The 18,672-nt window shown below is 40.1% G+C and overlaps 1 protein-coding gene and 1 long non-coding RNA gene across 2 annotated transcripts in view; both read left to right on the forward strand.

Moving 5' to 3' along the window:
• The first annotated feature begins 1,960 nt into the window (after positions 1-1,960).
• Positions 1,961-4,275, forward strand: LOC115068308. Its single transcript, XR_003847673.1, has 3 exons — positions 1,961-2,196; positions 2,763-2,992; positions 3,386-4,275. It is a non-coding gene; the product is annotated as an uncharacterized LOC115068308 (long non-coding RNA).
• Positions 4,276-13,820: 9,545 nt separating this feature from the next.
• Positions 13,821-18,672, forward strand: part of LOC103725247 — a 128,321-nt gene continuing 123,469 nt past the window's right edge. Inside the window, exon 1 of the mRNA XM_008822581.1 lies at positions 13,821-13,971. Within this exon, the coding sequence (XP_008820803.1) occupies positions 13,821-13,971 (151 nt within the window). The remainder of the gene's footprint in view (positions 13,972-18,672) is intronic.

Consider the following 18,672-nt stretch of genomic DNA (forward strand, 5'->3'; position numbering starts at 1 on the left):
AAAGCAGTTTGAACTGCTGAGCATGGTGGTACATGCCTTTAATCCCAGCACTTGGGAGTCAGAGGCAAGCAGATCTCTGAGTTTGAGTCCAGCCTGGCCTACATAATGAGTTCCAGGCCAGCTGGGGCTACAGGTAGACCCTGTCTCAAAAAGATTAAAAAAAAAACAAAAAACTTCATGAAACTGTTACCATGTTGGAATATGGACTTTGGGACAACCTGAATCTGTTCCTGGGCTGTAGTTATTCATATTTGGCTCCAGAATAAACTCTCTCTTATTCCCTTTGAGGTAAGAGTTATGCTTTTGCATTGAAAATGTAAAGTTTATTTTGGCTTACAGTTTCAGGGGATCCAGCCCATGGTCATTTAGCCTCATTGCCAGGGCCTGTTGTGAAGAGGATGTTATGGCATAGATAGTAGAGTTGATCAGAGCTGCTCACCTCATGGTGGCCAGGAAGCACACAAACCTTGAGACAGGAAGGGACCATTGACAGGATATAACTTTCTAAAGCAGAACCCTAGTGACCTACTTTCTTTGACCAGATCTCAATTCCTAGTTTCCATCACCTTCCAAACTGTATCCATATCCAAGCCATAACAAGCAACAATAAACTGGACCTCATCCATAGTCTGTTTATCTGAAACTCCTGGTGATACCATCTTGGTAGGGTTGTCTAGGGTTACAGGAACAGATTCTTTTTCCTCTGCCAATTTAAGGAATAATAAAGAGGCAGAAAAGTAAGGCCTCAGCACTCAGCCAACTTTATTGAAAGCAGAAGCATACACACACACACACACACACACACACACACACACATGGCAAGGCACACAAAAAGACAGATTCCCTAGTGGGAAGAGAATCTAGAGCCGGAATCTGAGTTTGTCTTGAGAGCCAAATCTTGTAAATGCTTTGGGGTAGTATGGGTTCCCCTTCTCCCTCAGAATTGACTGGTGTAGGCTATTGTGGAGACTAGGTAATCCAGACAAAAAAAGGGAAGCTGATTGGTTCCTGCCGCAGGAGATAACCTCCAGCCTCTACACTCCCCACCTCGAGATTTTAAAGTCCCTCTAAACAGTTTCCTCCAACAGTCAAAAGGCTACCAAATTTTTGTCCTAGAGAGAAAAGAAGTAGGTTGTTGTCTTAAAGTTTAAATGGAAATGTTCCTCTTTTCCTGTCTGTCTCCTGGGCCAGGAATCTAATTCTTAGTATCTTAATGTGGACAGGTAAGTATAAAAATACAGAATTTGAATTGGGAGTGGTGATAAATGCCATTAATCCCAACTCTTGGGGGATAGAGGCAGAGGGATCTCTGTGAGATGAGGCCAGACTGCTCTACATATCGAGTTCCAGGGAGAGAGAGAGAGAGAGAGAGAGAGAGAGAGAGAGAGAGAGAGAGAGGCTTGTGTCACAGTTCTCTCTCCAAAACAAAACAAACAAACAAAAAATTCAGAACTTTTCTGACTTGAGAGAGGTTAAATGGTTAATATGCAAGTTTGGGGGTGGACAGCACTTTATCAAACATAAACTTTGTGCTAGTATTTCTGCAATAAGAGGTATAGATGTTCGCACTGAGTGTAATAAATTAAGACTGAATCACATGGCTTCAGATTTAATTTTGCTGTCAGATAAATTCATATTACATTGGATTTTGCTTCCAAATAAGTTACAAAAACACTTTGTGCTTATGGAGGACTTTTTCTTCTTGTTGTTTTTGTTGTTGTTTTAATTGCATGTAAGGAATGTTTGACTGTTTTTGTTCTTGTTTTTATTTTCTGACAAAATCTTGCTATGTAACTCAAGCTAGCCTCAAACTCACAATCTTCCTGTTTTAGTTTCCCAGGAGCTGGAATTGCAGATTGGCTGTCCACTGATACCTGACTGACTGACTTCTACGTCCACATTCTCCATTGGTTCTTGGTTTGGAGAATATGGCCTGGTTGGATGGACTGCAAAGGTAATGAAGCTTAAACTTCAGGCAACCTCGGTTGCTTAGGACCTTTCTTTAGCCTTGTAACTCATGTTGAAGTAAAATAGTCATTTCTAAAGAAGCCTCAAAAACATGAACTTATGATCCCACAAACCTGGATCCACCCCTGGAGAGAGGTATGGTCACCTTCCCTGAAACTTATGGCTGAAAGGTAGATAGATACCAGCGTCATCAACATTTCACCTACGGAGAGACTGAGGCACCCAGTGGTAAGTGGTGGAGTGTGGGTTCAGATCCACAGTGAAAGTTTTGAGTACGTGCTTTTAACCACTGCCTTTCTGTGACAAAAATAAGAAAATAGCTGGTATCCTCTTTCCAGCTGAGGCAAATCTGGAGGGTATACATTATCCCAACAAAATTGCCTAAGGAATCTTAATTTCTGTAACATCTCTGTTTATTTTTCAAATAAAGTCCTCTAGCAGCTAAGGAAAAGAGCACTGTTTTATTCTTCCTTATAAAAAGGCTGCCAGGGATTATCTCATTCACAATCACCTGTTATAGAGTCTTCAGTACTACACAGATACTCCTGTTTCTCCCCAAAACTGTGTTTTCACTCTCCAAACATCTTAATCATGTTTGACTTCTCATGAAATTCAACCTGGAAATGAATGAAAACTGCATACAGAATCCCTTAGCTTTTCTATAACAGTAAATAGTCTAGCACTTATCCTATCCTGTTTATGCATCAAACCTGAAGGAAAAGAGAGTAACTTCTACAAGATCACCAAATAGTTGGCAAAATTAGAACCCAAACTCGTGACATTTTTCTCCTTAGCTCACAATTACAACTATCTCTGCTGAATAAAAATTTGAATGGCAAGTTTCTCCATAAGAGGAAATATTTACATAAACAGCATCGGTTCTGGATAATATGTGGTTATAAGATTACCTAATCTACTGGCTAAATTTCTGATGAAGTTTTCATAAAACAACAAAACCATTTACACATTCAGACTGACCTTGTTTTATGCCAAGATTCTCCAAATGGAGTAAGAGACCCACAGGGTAAGTTTCTGTTCTGCCCTTTACAATAGTTCTTTAGAACATTTTATTATCAAATAGAAATAAAATGATAGACAACAGTGAAGAGAATAATAATTATTCTACTTTAATGCTTTTCCATATACTTGCACTTGAATTTTTTCTAAGTAATAAAATCCTACAACTGGCTCTCCAATCCCATTCTTTCTTACACTAGCCAGAAGTAACCAATATCTGAATTTTTCATATTAATCCATAAATGTTTACATAGTACTTTTGAATTTAACATTTTTAAATACAAGATTTTTATGCTTATATAAAGTGACAAATTTATCATTTATGTCCACAACTTGTTTTTTACATCCAATGTTATTTTGAGAGTTATGTTGTTTAGTACTAACAGATTCATATCTCTAGCTTTTGTAGTATTGTGAATGGGATTTCTTCCTCAAGTACATTTTCTGGTTGACATGGCTAATACATGGGATGACTTGGACTCAAGGAAAATTCTGAACTCATTTGTTAGTTTGTAACTGCAGCTTTTCTTGCGTTTTCTATGTGGACAGTCATCTGGAAACACCACCACCAGGCAAGTTTTTTTAAAATGGCCATCTTTCTCAGAATGACTTGCATGTCACAGGATGAGAAACTCACAGGATATCTGATGTCTAAATTAAAAACACTGTAAACTGTGTACAGAAATGTTCTAATGCATATATTCTGGAATATCTTTTTCCCATAATGAATTTTTCTCAAGAGATATAGTTATAACTATGTCTTTTTCCTGCTCCTGTCACCTAAATATTTCTTTTCCCAAGGATTTCTTTGTATGACTTCAAATGACACACTATAAAGCTATATAACTGGGAGTTAACGGTTGACTTAATTTCAAGAAAAGCATGCTACCTACTTGAGATACATGTAATTTCATATACCAGTGAACTTCTTGGAGAAATGGCTTTCAGATTTAGAAAGCTTCTATTCAAATTGCTGCATAAATAGATGGAAATAAAGGTGTTCTTTTTTGTTTGTTTGTTTGTTTGTCAGTAACAAACTGGATCAGCACTGGGAGTTCAACCATATCTGCTTCCATTGAGAAGAGTCACACAATGAAAATAAAGGTCAAAGGCGCATTGTCTTTGTGGCATTTATTCTGACCACCTCTCAGTGCTAGAGAAAAGTCCAGTAATCTTCATAAGGCAGGAGACCCTGGGAGAGTATCTCCAGTTTCCATGTGAACTGGAAAGTCACAGCTTTAACTGTCTCTTTTCCTAATATTTTGAGCTGAATAAAAAAAAATATGACCAAATAAATCTGTGTCAAGTAGGGTTCTTGTACTGCAAACAAAAAGTGACCAACTTAAAAGAAAAACTTACTAGAAATAATCTGAGTAGCTCGGGGAGTCAGAGAAATCACCGAACAGCTAAATCTCAGGAAAGACAGCTCTGGGAATCTGGGTGACAGGAATGAGTAGATGATCTCTTCAAAGAACAGCCCTGTGTCGATTGTTAACACACCCTGACTGTCACTCCACTCCAGGCTTCTGCCCTTGAACTCACTTTGCTGCAATGATGACTTTGAACTCCTGACCCTCCTGTCTCCATCTACCAAGTGCTAGGACTATAGGTGTGTGACACCCTCCACCCATTGGTTTGGTTTGTGCTATGTGACCCCTCCTGGAAATGTGTGTGACTGAAGGAAGGAAGCAGAGAAAAAAACCTTCAGTTTTCATGTCCTTCCAGGATTATGTGTGATAGTGAAGGACAAGTTAGACCTGGGAAAAACCAGGGCTTTCCTATTCAAGAGTGGAGAGATCTGCTGTTGAGTGGATGTGAACATGTGTTCACCCTTCCTGGCATGCGTTTTATTAAGGGTTAAGTGGCCATTTACCGGCAGAGCCTCACAGCACAGCACCAAAGAGATCTAGGACCCCAGAAAGAGGTGACTGCAGTGAAAGTAATCTGAGAATTGTAATATGGGAGCTTCCATCAACTCCGTGGTGACATCAAGATGGCATCATGGACCTTGGTCTTCTCTAAGCCACATTGTATCATTCATGTGGTACATGGGACCAAGGCTGTGCAATCTGATGGGAATCTACCCACTGAGCACTTACTGGGAGGCTGACTTAGAAAACTTCCAGGAGGGCAAAATAACCCCTAATATAAACATTCAGGCTCTCGTATAGGCCTGGGTTCAAACCCTGACTCTTTTACCTTCCTTCTGAGGTGACATTATCTGTTCCTAGTATAAGTGGCCTAGTATGCAAGAGCTAATGTGATTGCTGCTGCCTTGCCACTGACAGCTCTAGACTCTCACTCTCTCCTTCTAGGTAAAGTTTAATCCCACTTCCTCTTAGCTTTCAATCCCAGAGATAGTCCTGATTCCTTAAGATGTTCCAAAATCTAACCGAAGTCCAAATTCTATGACACAACTTTCAAATGCACTCTTACTGAGATATCACACATTTCCTGACACTGTGAATTCTTTCTCTCTGTAACAAGAAATTAAACCCCACTGTTGAACTGCAGGTCAGTCCCTGGTGGTCTTTGGCTGGAGTTTTGATACAATTACAGGTATTAATTTCAAGTGACTCTTAAGTCACTGTTTCTACCGCTTATCAGAAACATTACCTGATCAGATATATTTATTTATTTTTGTCTTTTTTAGATTTATTCTTATTTCTAATTATGTGTGTGTGTGTGTGTGTGTGTGTGTGTGTGTGTGTGACGGTGTGTGTGCACCATTTGTCTGTGCCTGTAGGGTCAGAAGAGGGTATCAGGCTCCTTCAAACTGGAGTTATAGGCAGTTTTGAGCTGTATAAGGAAATGTTCTACCTCTATTAGAACAATTAGGGCAGACGATAAACCCAAGAGGGCATCCCTGGAGCCCAGGAGCCTAACGAGATGGGCACCTCAGCCCAGGATCCAGAGGGGAGCATCCTTTCTTATAGACTCAGGGTTTTTATACTTTTCTCTCTTCAGGTGGGGGCGGGTATTGAGGTTGCCCTTTCAGGGAGGGCATTTGCAGGGTAGGCTGATGTCATATGAGACTCTGGGTTCCAGGAAAGTGGCCAGAGGGCAGCAAGGCAAAATGCTCCATGTGAGGCACATTCAGGACCTAATATTTCTCCACCAAGCTACCCAATATGGTGCTGGGAACTGAATGCTGGTCCTCTGCAAGAGCAGAAAGCGCTCTTAACTGTGGAATGTCAGAAGACAATGCTCCATATGAGGAGCATTCAGGACCTAATATTTCTCCACCAAGCTACCCAATATGGTGCTGGGAACTGAATGCTGGTCCTCTGCAAGAGCAGAAAGCACTCTTAACTGTGGAATGTCAGAGGACAACTTGATTAGAGAATTTCATGCAATGTATTTTGTTCATATTCAGACCTTTCCACCCCCAACTTCATGTACTCTGTCATTTTTTTTCTTTTTCATCTTCTTTTTAGGCGTATTGAGTCTAATTTGTGTTTCCAAAATGCTCTTGGGTGTGGGTCTATCCCTTGGAGTCTGCTCAACCTTTCAGGGATCACACCAGCAAGGAAAACTGACTCTACCTCTCCCAGTAGCTATCAGTTGCCCATCTCCCCCATCCATACCTGGTCTTTATCTGGCTTGGGTTTGCACAGGTCTTGTGCTTTCTGTCACAAGCACTGTGAGTTCATATGTGCAACTACACTGTGGAATCCAGACAATACAGTTTCCTTGTATTTATCTGCCACCTCTGGCTCTTACAATCTTTCCACCCCTTCTTCCATGATGATCCCTGAGCCTTGGGGGGACACAGTATGAAATGGGCATCTCATTTAGGACTGAGCACTCTGAAGTCATTCTCTTCGGGTTGACCAGTTATGGGTCTCTGCCTTAAATGATCTCTCAGGCACCTTCCACAGTTCAATGACAATAGTTACAATGGTCAGAGTGAAGGGAGGGATATCAATTATCATAGCCATAATTTCTGTGTTCTTAAGAGAAGAGATATAGGCCCTGATTATAGCAATACTCACCAATTAACCTGAGGCATATGGGAGACATTTTATCTGCTGGCCTTCAACAGGCTGTTTATTTAAGAGTTCACCACATTTGAATGTTCTCAGGATCATCTTAGTGCTGCCTTTAGAGAAAAATGTGACTCTTCTATTTAATGCCTTTGTGTGAAATTTTAGCCCAATCCAAGATAAATACATTAGTCTTAATTTTTAAATATACCATCTATATTTTTACTCCACCCTTCGCCCACATTTTGTTTTCAGTGTCACAATGTATACCCTTTTATGTTTGTATATCTTAATTGTTGTGAACATTACAAGAAATTTTGTCTTCTCATTCTCATTTCATGTAAAGGTGAATTTGTGCATGGATGGTAGGGGCAACCCACTATGCATTTCCTATGGGGCAAATGACAACAGTCCTGACTGGGGTTTCATTCTAGGTAGAGGCTCGATTCAGTGCTGTGAGTTCAGTCATGCCATTCATAGCTCACAGTTTGTCCAGAGTAGAGCTGCTGTTTCCTTTTAGGGAATCTTTTTGGAATAATCTTGCACTGCAGAAGTTCCCTGATAGGGGCTGATACCTTTCTGGTTCTCCATCGTGGCCCTCTTGCCTTGTTCTCTTTATCTAATGACATAAGAATTCTAAACTTTATGTTGGATTTTGCCTTTAAGGAATGGTTGCACTCTATATTTTTTATTCTACATGTTCTTTTTTGAAATTGCATTAATGTGAACTCCAACATTAAGTATGGAAATGTGTGAATGCATTTGATGAGATGAGAAGAGTGCCTAACATTTACTGAATATTGCTGTGATAATTAATCTCAATTGTGAACTTGATGAGATCTAGATCCATCTGGGGTATGGGCCTCTGGGTATGCCTGTGGTGGATTATCTTGATTAGGTTAATTGAGGTGGGAAGATTCGTCCACTCTGGGTGGGACTATTCCCTGGACTAGGATTGTGGACTATAGAAAAGGCAAAAGTGAGTTGAGCACAAGGTTTCATCACCATCTGCTTCTTGACTGTGGGTATGACAGCTGCCTCTTGCTTCTGCTGCAGCGGCTTCCTCACCATGCCGGGCTAGCCCTGCACTATGATCCAAAATAAATCCTTTCTTCATAAGATGCATCTGTCAGGGAATTTTATCACAACAAAAGGAAAAGTAAGACAATCACATACCAAGCATTTTGTTGGTGTTATATATATTTTTCTAGTTGACAAAAGCTAAAGCGACTATTTCTTAATATCTTTTAAGCTAAATGAGAAATTTTCCAGCAGAAGTACAAGGAATTTTGATGAGAGAAGGGACCATTCTCCTGAGAATGTGAGTCAGGTTTAAGTCTGAAGCAAAGATTTGGATTTAATTTAAAATTCCCTGCCAAAGACATGACCTTCGATTTTTTTTCCCCCATGAAATGTCTTTTAGAGCCTGCCTGCAAAACAAATTGAACTCACACAAGAATGTAAATCGAGTTAGGATATGAAATCACATATGCTACCTACTGGCTTCACACAAGTTGGGTAAAGGAGTTTAGGTTGCAACAAACTTCAAGATACCCAAGAAGACCTTTTATTTCAAGCTCTGAAATGATTCAATGATGAAAATTGCTCTTTAATAATTCAACATGCCATCTGTATAAGGCAGTGTGGCCTTTCACCCACAGTCACTCACACTGTTCTAGAATTTCTGCAGTTGGCACATATGGTATCAGAAATCCGTCGATATTCTTCCTTTGAAATAGTAGAGGAGTAGACTTAGAGCAGCTGTTTTTGTGCTGCCAGATTTCATTGAAATGCAGGTTCTAAAAGCCCTTGGCTTGTCATTTTGAGTTAGCATACCTTAATCACAGATCTCACCATAATATAATTCAACTGATGCCTGAAACTCAATATAGCGGAACATTTGCTGAACAGTGCACTTAGCAACAATAACCAGCCAGAATGTATGTTTTCCATTGAAATGTCCTTTCATGTTATATGTGCCCTCAAAAGTGCTTCGTAGAGACTATAAATATTTCTTTTCTACAACAACAAAATGTCAACAGTTTCCATTCCACCTCCCCACCTCCTTTTATTGAGAATGTATAGGGAATGTGATATTTGGAGAACAAATTGCTATAACATTTAGAGATTGATACTACTACTAAAAAATTGATGTGACCTTGCCATCATAGTAATTAGACAGCTAGTGATGAGTACACTTGTGTGTATGCCTTAAATGTCTTATCAGGCACCTTCCACAGTTCAATGACAATAGTTACAATGGTCAGAGTGAAGGGAGGGATATCAATTATCATAGCCATAATTTCTGTGTCCATAAGAGAAGAGATACAGGCCTTGGCTATAGCAGTACTCACCAATTAACGTGTAGCATATATTATCTGCTAGCCTTCAACAGGTTGTGTATTTAAGAGTTCACCTACATTTGAATGTTTTCAGGCTCATCTGAGTGCTCTTCTACTTAAGCTCTTCTATTCTTTGTGTGAAATTTTAGCCCACTCCAAGATAAATACATTAGTCTTAATTTTTAAATATGCTGTCTACTTTATACTTAATAACCAAATTATGAGGAAGTTGTCTTAGAAACTGTTGTTTAAATTTGCTTCTCAGGCTGGAGAGATGGCTTAGTGGTTAAGAGCACTGGCTGATCTTGCAGAGGACCTGGTTCAATTCCCAGCACCCACATGGCAGCTAACAACCATCTGTAACTTCAGTTCCAGGGGATCTGACTCCCTCTTCTGACCTCCACAGGCATTGCACAACATGGGTGAACTTACATACATGCAGGCAATACAGTCATATACATAAAATAAAAGTAATAAATAAAATATTTTAAATTTGCTTCCCACATAAACTTACAACCAGAAATCAAGATAACAGAATCTTGTTTGCTTCCTTGATGTATGTATTATTTTCAAAATTGGAATGCAATGTGTTGAATTAAGACATAGCATAAAATAGGTTACATTTGCCCTTTCCTTCCAGCAAGATTTTAAGCCATGAAGGTAGACAATAAGTTATGCATTCATTCATTTATTTAAAAATACTTATTTATAAGTTCCTCTTATAATGGAGTACAGGAGTATTAACCACTATAAATGAGACATTTAATCACTTAATCTTGGATTAATATAGGTATCAAATATGTAAAATAAATATACATAACACAAAGTGATTTTATTTTATGTTTGTATAGGAGGGGAGAGTGCAGCTCTGGTTATGCTGGTTAATCCTCCAAGTCCATCTTCCACCTTCTCTGCCCTGCTTTGCCCTTTGCAGACCATATTTCCTGGATTCTCTGCCCCTCCAGCTTTGGAAAGATAATGGGAGGAGAGATCATTGTATGAAGTCTGCCTAGTCTGAGAGACAAACTAACTTCCTTCACCTTATGACCGCAGGTCTTACCCAGCAGCTCTTCAGTTGTCTCCTATTCAGCCTCTCAGTGCCTTAGATAGTTCTTGTAATATCTGGTAGTATCTTCCTTTTACTGTCAGTCCCTAAGTGCTTCACTGTCCTAGGTTCTTGATTCTCCCGCCGCATCTCTGTACTTTGTTCCTTCATTTCTTTCAGTTAGTCCTACAATTTGGCTGCTCACTGGCACAGAGGAATACAGAACAGGAAGGAAGGAGAGAGGAAACCTCACCTTCATATTTTTAGCATATTTGCTCCATGGACCAGAACAAGCTATCTAAAGTAAAGACATGCCATTTTTGTTGTCAACAACAGATGGCATTAGTAGTCACACTCATTTTATGGTCATGATTTCTTGAGTCTGTTGGCTATTTCCATCTTGTGAAAAATGTCTTAATTATAAATATTGGCTTTCTATCTGAAAATGCAAAATCCAAGAAAGTACTAAAAACATTTTAATAGACACACATTTGCTTATGATTAAGGGGAAATTGGAGATTACTTGAGGAGAGGAAATAAGATTTGCATCTGCATAAAAATGATTGGGGGGGCAGAAACAATTTTTAAAGACAAAGAATAAACTGCACAAAAATAGTAAGCTGAATGATCCCAGATAAGTTCTTCAAACTGTGCCAAACTATTATGAAGTAAATTGTCTTCCCCCAAAGTTTATATGTTGAAGTTATAAGAGTAAGGTTTTAACCCATGAAGACTGCTGTCCTTATAGAAAGGAGAGACGCCAGGAGTGTGTATGAATGAAGAAAGCACGTGTGAGGACTCAGCTCACACACTTCAGGGAAGCTGCAGCAGAAACCAACCTCGCCAGCACCTTGGTCTCAGATTTCCGGCCTCTGCAACAGTAACAAGTTTTGTTGTTGGAGTCAATCCATTCTGTAGTGTCCTCTTCCAGTACCCCAGTGAGACTATAGTCATCAGTGGACCATAGTCCACAATGAGGCTGAAACAATGTTGGCTCACTCACCTTCATTTTCCAGAATTCTTAGAATTTTTTAAGTTGGGTCCTTCAAGAATCATCTGTTAAGATAGGATTACGTTTGTAAGATGTTTATTAGGAAAATTCTGGAAAAGTTAAAAGAAGCAACCACTGAAGGTAAAGAGAGCCTGTGCTGCATAGCTTTAGTGTCAACTTGACACACCTGGGTAGAGGGTGTCTCAATTGGGGAATTGCCTCCATTGGACTGGCCTGTGACTATGCCCGTGGGGTATTTTATTGAATTTTGAGTGATGTGGGAGGACCCAACCCACTGTGGGCGGCGCCACCCCTGGGCAGTTTGTTCTGTCTTGTATAAGCAGGCCGAGCATGAGCCAGGGGAGCAAGCTAATAAGCAGCATCCCTCCATGACCTGTGCTCCTGCCTTCAGGCTCCTGTTCTGAGTTCCTACCTTGGGCTCCCTCAGTGATGAACTGTGACCCGGGAGATGTAAGCCAAATAAACCCTTTCCTCCCCAAGTTGGTATTGGTCAGAGTGTTTCACCACAGCAATGGAGAAACAAACTAGAAGACAGTCTTCAAACACTGATACAGTTAGTTTTAACACCCATAAAGGAGAAAAGAACACAATTTTTGTTGGTAGAGTTTCAGAGTTCAGCACAATTCCAAGAAAGTTTCCAATAGTTTGATGCAGAGAGGGTAAACCCAAATCTCCAACCGAAGGCGTTCCTATTAGTGTACCCAGTATGTTTAGTCTTGACAGAGAAGTTTGTAGGGAGCATAGCATTGCAATGAATGTGGTGTAGAAATCTGAGCAACAGCAACTGAGGTCATCAGTCAGTTATGCTTTCATATGAGCATTCCACAGTCATCTCTGCATAACAGCAAGATGGCAGTTAGCAGCCATGGAGAACAAATTCTTCCAAGTTTGAAACCAGAGGAATACATTCATCCTTACCCCAACATTCCTGGCCAAAGCTCTGAGATGATCTTGGATTGGATGTACTTGGGCTGTGTGCCCACTCCTGAGCATGGTGCCAGGTACCTTTCCATGCCCTGATTTTCTCAGGTCTAACTTCTCATGCTTCACTTCCATGCTGGGAATTGTATCATGAGACTCATGAGCAATAATAAGCAGCAAGAGGCACAGTTCTGAATGAATATATATTCCCTACGTAGAACACGAGGATTTTTATTTTTTGTAGCTTTCCCCAGGTTCTTTTCCAAAGACACTAACAATTCACAGCTGCACCAAAGGTGTCTTTCCCCACATTTCCACTGGAAGCATGTGTTTTCTTTATAAATGTTTGCTTACCTGATAGATACAACATTATATAGCTCATTATTACTGGGGTTTATAATTGTCTCATCAAGTGCTTATTTTTCTCCACATTACTTATTCGCTACTTGTATTTGCTTTTCTGCAGATGTACTCCTCATATCCCTGCCCATTTTCCTATTTTCTTTTGGTCTTTTCCTTGTTATTATAAGAACAAATTTCATAGTAAATAGTCATCTATCTGCTGTCTACGTCATAAATGGCAAGGAAAAAGCAACCACTCTAGTCATGTCCTTTAACTGTGTACTAGTATTCTATTTCTGAAAAACTGTTTTTACTTAGATTATTTTTAAAATATTTTATTTACTATTATTATTATTTTATTTTATGAGTGTGAGATGCCTGCATGTATGCAAGTGCTCACATGTCCTACAATACCTGCAGAAGTCAGAAGAGGGCGATGCATCCCCTAAAACTGGAATTATGGACAATTAGCTGCGATGTGGGTTCTGGGACCTGAACTCAAGTCCTCTGCAAGATCAGCCAGTGCTCTTAACTGCTGAACCATCTCTCCAACTCCCATAGATATACTTTAAAAGATAAGTTTAAATAATTGCCATTATATATTGTAACTATTAACTTTTTATTCATAAACATTAATAAGTGTAATTATGAAAAGAAGAGCTATTCATCTGTATACCACCTAAAACACACATACATCGGGCAACTACATTATAATGCACCGTGTCCCCAGCTAAGGCAAGGATAAAACTGGGAATTTTCAAACTAGTGAACTTCACTGGATCCTGTGTACCATACCACGTGAGGTGGGCTAGTGGAGGTTGGTTTACATCTGAGGAATGCCCACCAGAAGGGTGCAGTTTTACATGCTATAGAGAATGGAAATTAGAATCCAGAACCAAAATCAACAGCATCGCAGGAAAGTCTTTGGACCAGGAGACTTTGAACAAGTCCAGTGACCAAACTGTATGTGGTGCTCTGGACTCCCGAAGCTCCAGCCCAGTGCAGACCAGCATTGCAGTCCCAACATTCTCATTCTAACCCAAACATTCTAAGGTTCCACCAATTATGCTGGAGAGCAGGGCCCAGAACAGGAGGCCTGAGAGGCCCAGGGCTGCAAGGGGTCCCTGAGCAGAGTTGTCAGGCCCTACCAGGTGCCCAGTGACTGCCACATTTGCAAGGGAGGAGTCATGTGCTGGCTGAGGGCATGGAGCCAGATCCTCCTGCCAATCTTCCTCTCCCTGGTTTTCATTCAACTGTTTGTCAGCTTTTCTGACAATAAGATTACCAAAATTCACCATCACAAGAAACAGCAGATAGAAGCAAAATCTCTTGAGGAGGGTGAGTGACCTGGGCCCCCAGGGCTGGTGCCTCAGGAAAGCCACTGCTCTTTCTGGTTGGGCCTTCCACACAGCTCAAAACTTGCCCTTTGGTGTGGTGGGAAGACATTTTTAAAGGCTCATGGTGTTTGGGGAGGAAATCTAGTTAAAATTGGACTCTTGCTTGTTTTCTTTCTTTTTAATGTATGTTTATTGAATTTTTGTGCATTTTATACAAAACATCTTAATCATCTTTATATCCCCTCCCCCATCCGGACTCCTGTTTTGTTTTGTTCTTTGTTTTCCTCCTCAGATGAAGACATTTAGAAATGCTGGGAGTCATGCTGAGCTGATGCATGAATCTGGAATAAGATTTTAAACATCCTAAATTGAATTGTATAGCTAGAGAATTAGAATTACTTAGAAAATACCCTATAAAACCAAGCGTGCCATTTTTATGAGGACAGGGTGCTTGTGGCTGTTTCATTTCCAGAGTATAAAATTTTAGTGTATTGAAGCAAATCAAACTTTTTATCCAAAACCCAACCCAGTTTTCAAGAGCTTTGCACTGAAATAGGAACCCCCAGTAAGGGGACAGGGGTAGACAGAGACTGAATCAATGTGCCTAGCTTCTTTCCTTTGTTCTCATTTCCCCTTGGATTTCTCTCTTTTTCACATCCTTAGCCACTCCCATACATATTTCAAGAGAAACAGTTCCAGTACCATCCTAGTTGCCTTCTCCTGATTTAGATGCACCAAAAACCACAGGCTCAAGCATAGAGACAGTCCCTTTCCTTTGTGCCCCTAGTGAAACAAAATCGCTGAATTTTTTTTAATGACTTTATTAAAATGCTCAAGAAGAACAAAAAGGAAAGCAAACAAAACAGATCAGTGATCACAGATAACCTAATCTGGTCTCCAAAGACTGGTGTTTCTGCTTCCAGCTAGCTCGGTTCTAGGCTGACCAGCCCTGGTCTATGCATCTGAGGAGGTAGCTTGCCTTTTCCTGGGAAGCTTGATTCATCATGTCTGGAATTCACTGAGTTTGCTTCCTAGTCTCAGATAAATATTTCCTTTGTGCCTGAATTCTACTTTCTCATTGAACAAGGATATGGTTTCTTTAAAAAAAATTTTTTTTATTTGTTTAATTTTATGTGTATGAGTGTTTTGCCTGCACGTATGTTGTTAGTGTTCCATGTGTATGCAATACCTGTGGAGGCCAGAAGAAGGCATCAGAGCCCCCTGGAACTGGAGTTAAGGACTGTTGTTTGCCACTCTGTGGCTGCTGGGAACCAAACCCCAGTCTTCTGCAAGAGTAGTCGCTGCTCTTAACAATTGAACCATCTCTCCAGCCCCTATGATGCCTTTCTTAACCCACCCAATATGAGTGAATAGTTGCTTTTGTCCTGGACTGTGCCTTTCTGACTATTTCATTCTGAGAGATGAACTCAGAGTTCAGGGAGACCAACTCAGAATGACCCAGCTAGGCTGGTACTAACTGGGCCACAGTTTCCTAATCAGTAAAGTGAGAATAGAATCTTTCTCAAATGGTGTTGAGAGGATGAAATGAGTGAATGCATGTTATACATTCACAACATTGACTGGTACATGCTAAAAGATGAACATGGCTAATGGGTGAATTAGCAAGCAATGATAGAGCCATGTGCTTTTTACAGAATGCATTAAAAATGGACAAGAGAAGAAAGAGAAAATAGAAGGCTTCACGTCAACGTTAGTGTAACAGGGTTTCAGGAGGAGAGAAAGGAGGAATAGAAGAGAAGAGCTAGTAAAAAATAATTATATATTTTTTGATGTATTTATTTTTATTTTATGTGTATGAGTGTTTTTCTGCATGTATGTGAGCGCACCCATGCATGCAGTGCCCATGGAGACCAGAAGAGGGCATGAGATGCCCTGGAACCGGAATTAAGGACCAGTGTGACCTACCATATGAGTGCTCCGAACTGAACCCAGGTCTTCTGCAAGAGAAGCAAGTACTCTTAACCAATGGACCATCTCTCTAGCCTCAGGATTTGAGATTTTAAAATCTCTAGAGGAAATGAAAGAATAAAGAATAATTTGATGGTAAAAGATTCCTTGCAAATGCTATTGAAGAAGAAAGCAAAAGAAGCAATATTAACATTAGTTAACACAGAATTAAGGTTGCAAAATCATTAAGTAGAACATCTAGTGGTATTCTGTTTGCTTGTAGTATAATATACCTCAATGACATATTAATGAACTTTTATTTACCATTAGGAATTTTTAAAAAATGTCTGATACATTACATGTGTATACCAGAAGTCAACAGCAGATCAAGCAAAACACAAGAGTAAAGTTTAAAGACTTTTTTAAAAATAAGAAGCAGGAATGGTTTATTAAACTTACAGCCCAAATGGTTCTGCTGTACAAAGGGTTGAGGTGTTTATAACAACTAGCATGGGCTTTTAGGGTCATTTGCATAGTGTGAGCTTTTCTACAAATTTCTGTTCCATGTAGTTCTACATGTGACTTCATGTGATGCATGTCTCATTAGGATCTTGAATCCTCACCCAGGGGAGTGTGTTTTAGTATTATAATGGACCAGGCACTCTGATATGCCTTTCCACCTGTGTCAGTGGCCAGATATAATTGGTCTTAACTGCTGGGATGGAAGGAGGGTGTTAAAGAGTGCGGGTTACTGGATGGGGAGCTATTCCAGCCTTCCTTTTTGCCAGCTTGTTCTTTTTATATACAAATTTTGCAGCCTCTGCCCAGACCTTCTGAATCTCACTCTCTACCTGGTCTCCTGCCTCAAATCTCCCCTGAGAGCTGTGCTTCAGAAATCTTTTTTGGGAAACTGAAAGATCATGATCTGTCTTCTATAACTATGCAATTGAGGGGCCTGGTCCCTCCCTAAGAAGACCATGAAACAGTCTCTACTTTCTTCATTAGCTCGAAAGTAGGATCTGGATATCCTGTGGTAGGAATGACTGGAGTTCCTGTAGCACAAGGCTTTCGTCTGGAACTGCTATATCCTAGAAAACACAAGAACATATCTCGTTGGGCATTAAGTGGGTCCCCTCGGGCTGCTGTTAGCATGTCTAGGACCGTCAGTCTTGTGCAGCCATCCTCATCATTCTAACTCTGAGTTAAATATACTTCCTCAGAGTATATTTAAAGAAAAAGCGCATGCTAGTTGTTAGTCATCGAAAGTATGGAAAACATAAAGGATTTCTGTGAAAGAACCCAACACTGGAATAGACTAACAGGAAAACAGTGTGAGATTGTAATCATTTAGTATTCTACCAACAGTGCCAACAAAAAAACAGACATCCTTTTTTTCCTGAAGAGAATTTTTTAAGCCTTAACAATTCATAGGTCTAAGCAGCCTTGTCTTCAGGTGCTCTTGAGGCTGTGGAGACTCAGGAGAAAGAGGTTTTATTATGGAGAACAACGTCTTGAGTTTCAGCCTGGGTGGGACAGGCCTTTATGTCCTATCCTGAGGAGGTGTCAGCAAGCACTAGAGGATGTGTAAAGTCTCACGCATTAGAGCCTATCCTTGACAGGCTCACCAATAAGCATTGCTAGAGCTACTAAGCTCATCAGCATACTACAAACCCACATGTGAGTAGCCTCAGGAAAAGGAATGTCCCTCTAAGTGAAGCTATGGGGCTTGATGGGCACCACCAGAGGGGCTTCAGCTTCTTGTGTCCTAGAACTAAGAACTGAGTACAGGCACACAGTGGCACATGTGAGCTGGCACTCACAGGAACACTTATATATACATTAAAAATAACATCCGGTCTTTAAGGTGAAGAATATGTTACTTAAAAAATGACATAGAAAGTCATTTTTCAGGAATAGAACAAAAGAAATTACCTCCTGATTCATGTAGCGTGTCCGTGCACTGACCCCTCATTGGCTGTCCAATGAGGGCAGTGATGCCTACTAGAGATTCCTGCTTGGTTTAAGCCAGATAAGCCATTCACTGTAATGATGTGCTGTGGAGGGTGTTTCCCCATAGCAGTGTTCTCTGTCAAAGCCCGTAGGTCAGTTTAATCATGTGAAAAGCATATGACAAACTGAGGGATATCCTAGCAAATCCTGATCAGTACTCCTCAAAACTGTCAAGGCCATGACAAACAAAGAAAGACAAAAGTCCTACTGAGACCAGAGGACACAAGACGACTGAGTGCAATGTGGAATCCTCCAAGATCATGGAATATAAAAAGTACATTATTGTGAAATCTAGCGAAATCCTGATAAAATCTGTCTAGTTAAAAGCAAAACATTAATTTTTGATTTCTTAGTTACTAAAATTATTTTATGTATTATTAGTGTGTGTGCTCATGTTTCTGCATGATATATATGTGTGAGTCCAGTCATGTCACAGTGCACATGTCAAGTGACAACTTTGTGGAGTCAATTTTCTTCTTCCACCTTTATGTGGGCTCCACAGATCAAACTCAGATTGTCAGACTTATAAGGCAAGTGCCTTTACCTGCTGAACCATCTCTCCGCTAGCCCCAGTTTCTTAGTTTTGATCAATGTGAAGTATATAAGATGTCAGCAATGGAGGAAACTGGCTGTTGTGTACACAAGAATTCCCTGTATGGTCTTCATAATGTTTCTTCAATTTAAAATTATTCCAAAATAAAATATTAGTTAATAAAGCAAGCTTGGGAAGTGTTCAGCATTTAGATCATGGTGAGCAACATCACCTTTACTTCCTGCACTTGGC

Source organism: Nannospalax galili, unplaced genomic scaffold (genome assembly GCF_000622305.1).
Source record: "Nannospalax galili isolate Female #2095 unplaced genomic scaffold, S.galili_v1.0 scaffold85, whole genome shotgun sequence".
NCBI lineage: Eukaryota > Metazoa > Chordata > Mammalia > Rodentia > Spalacidae > Nannospalax > Nannospalax galili.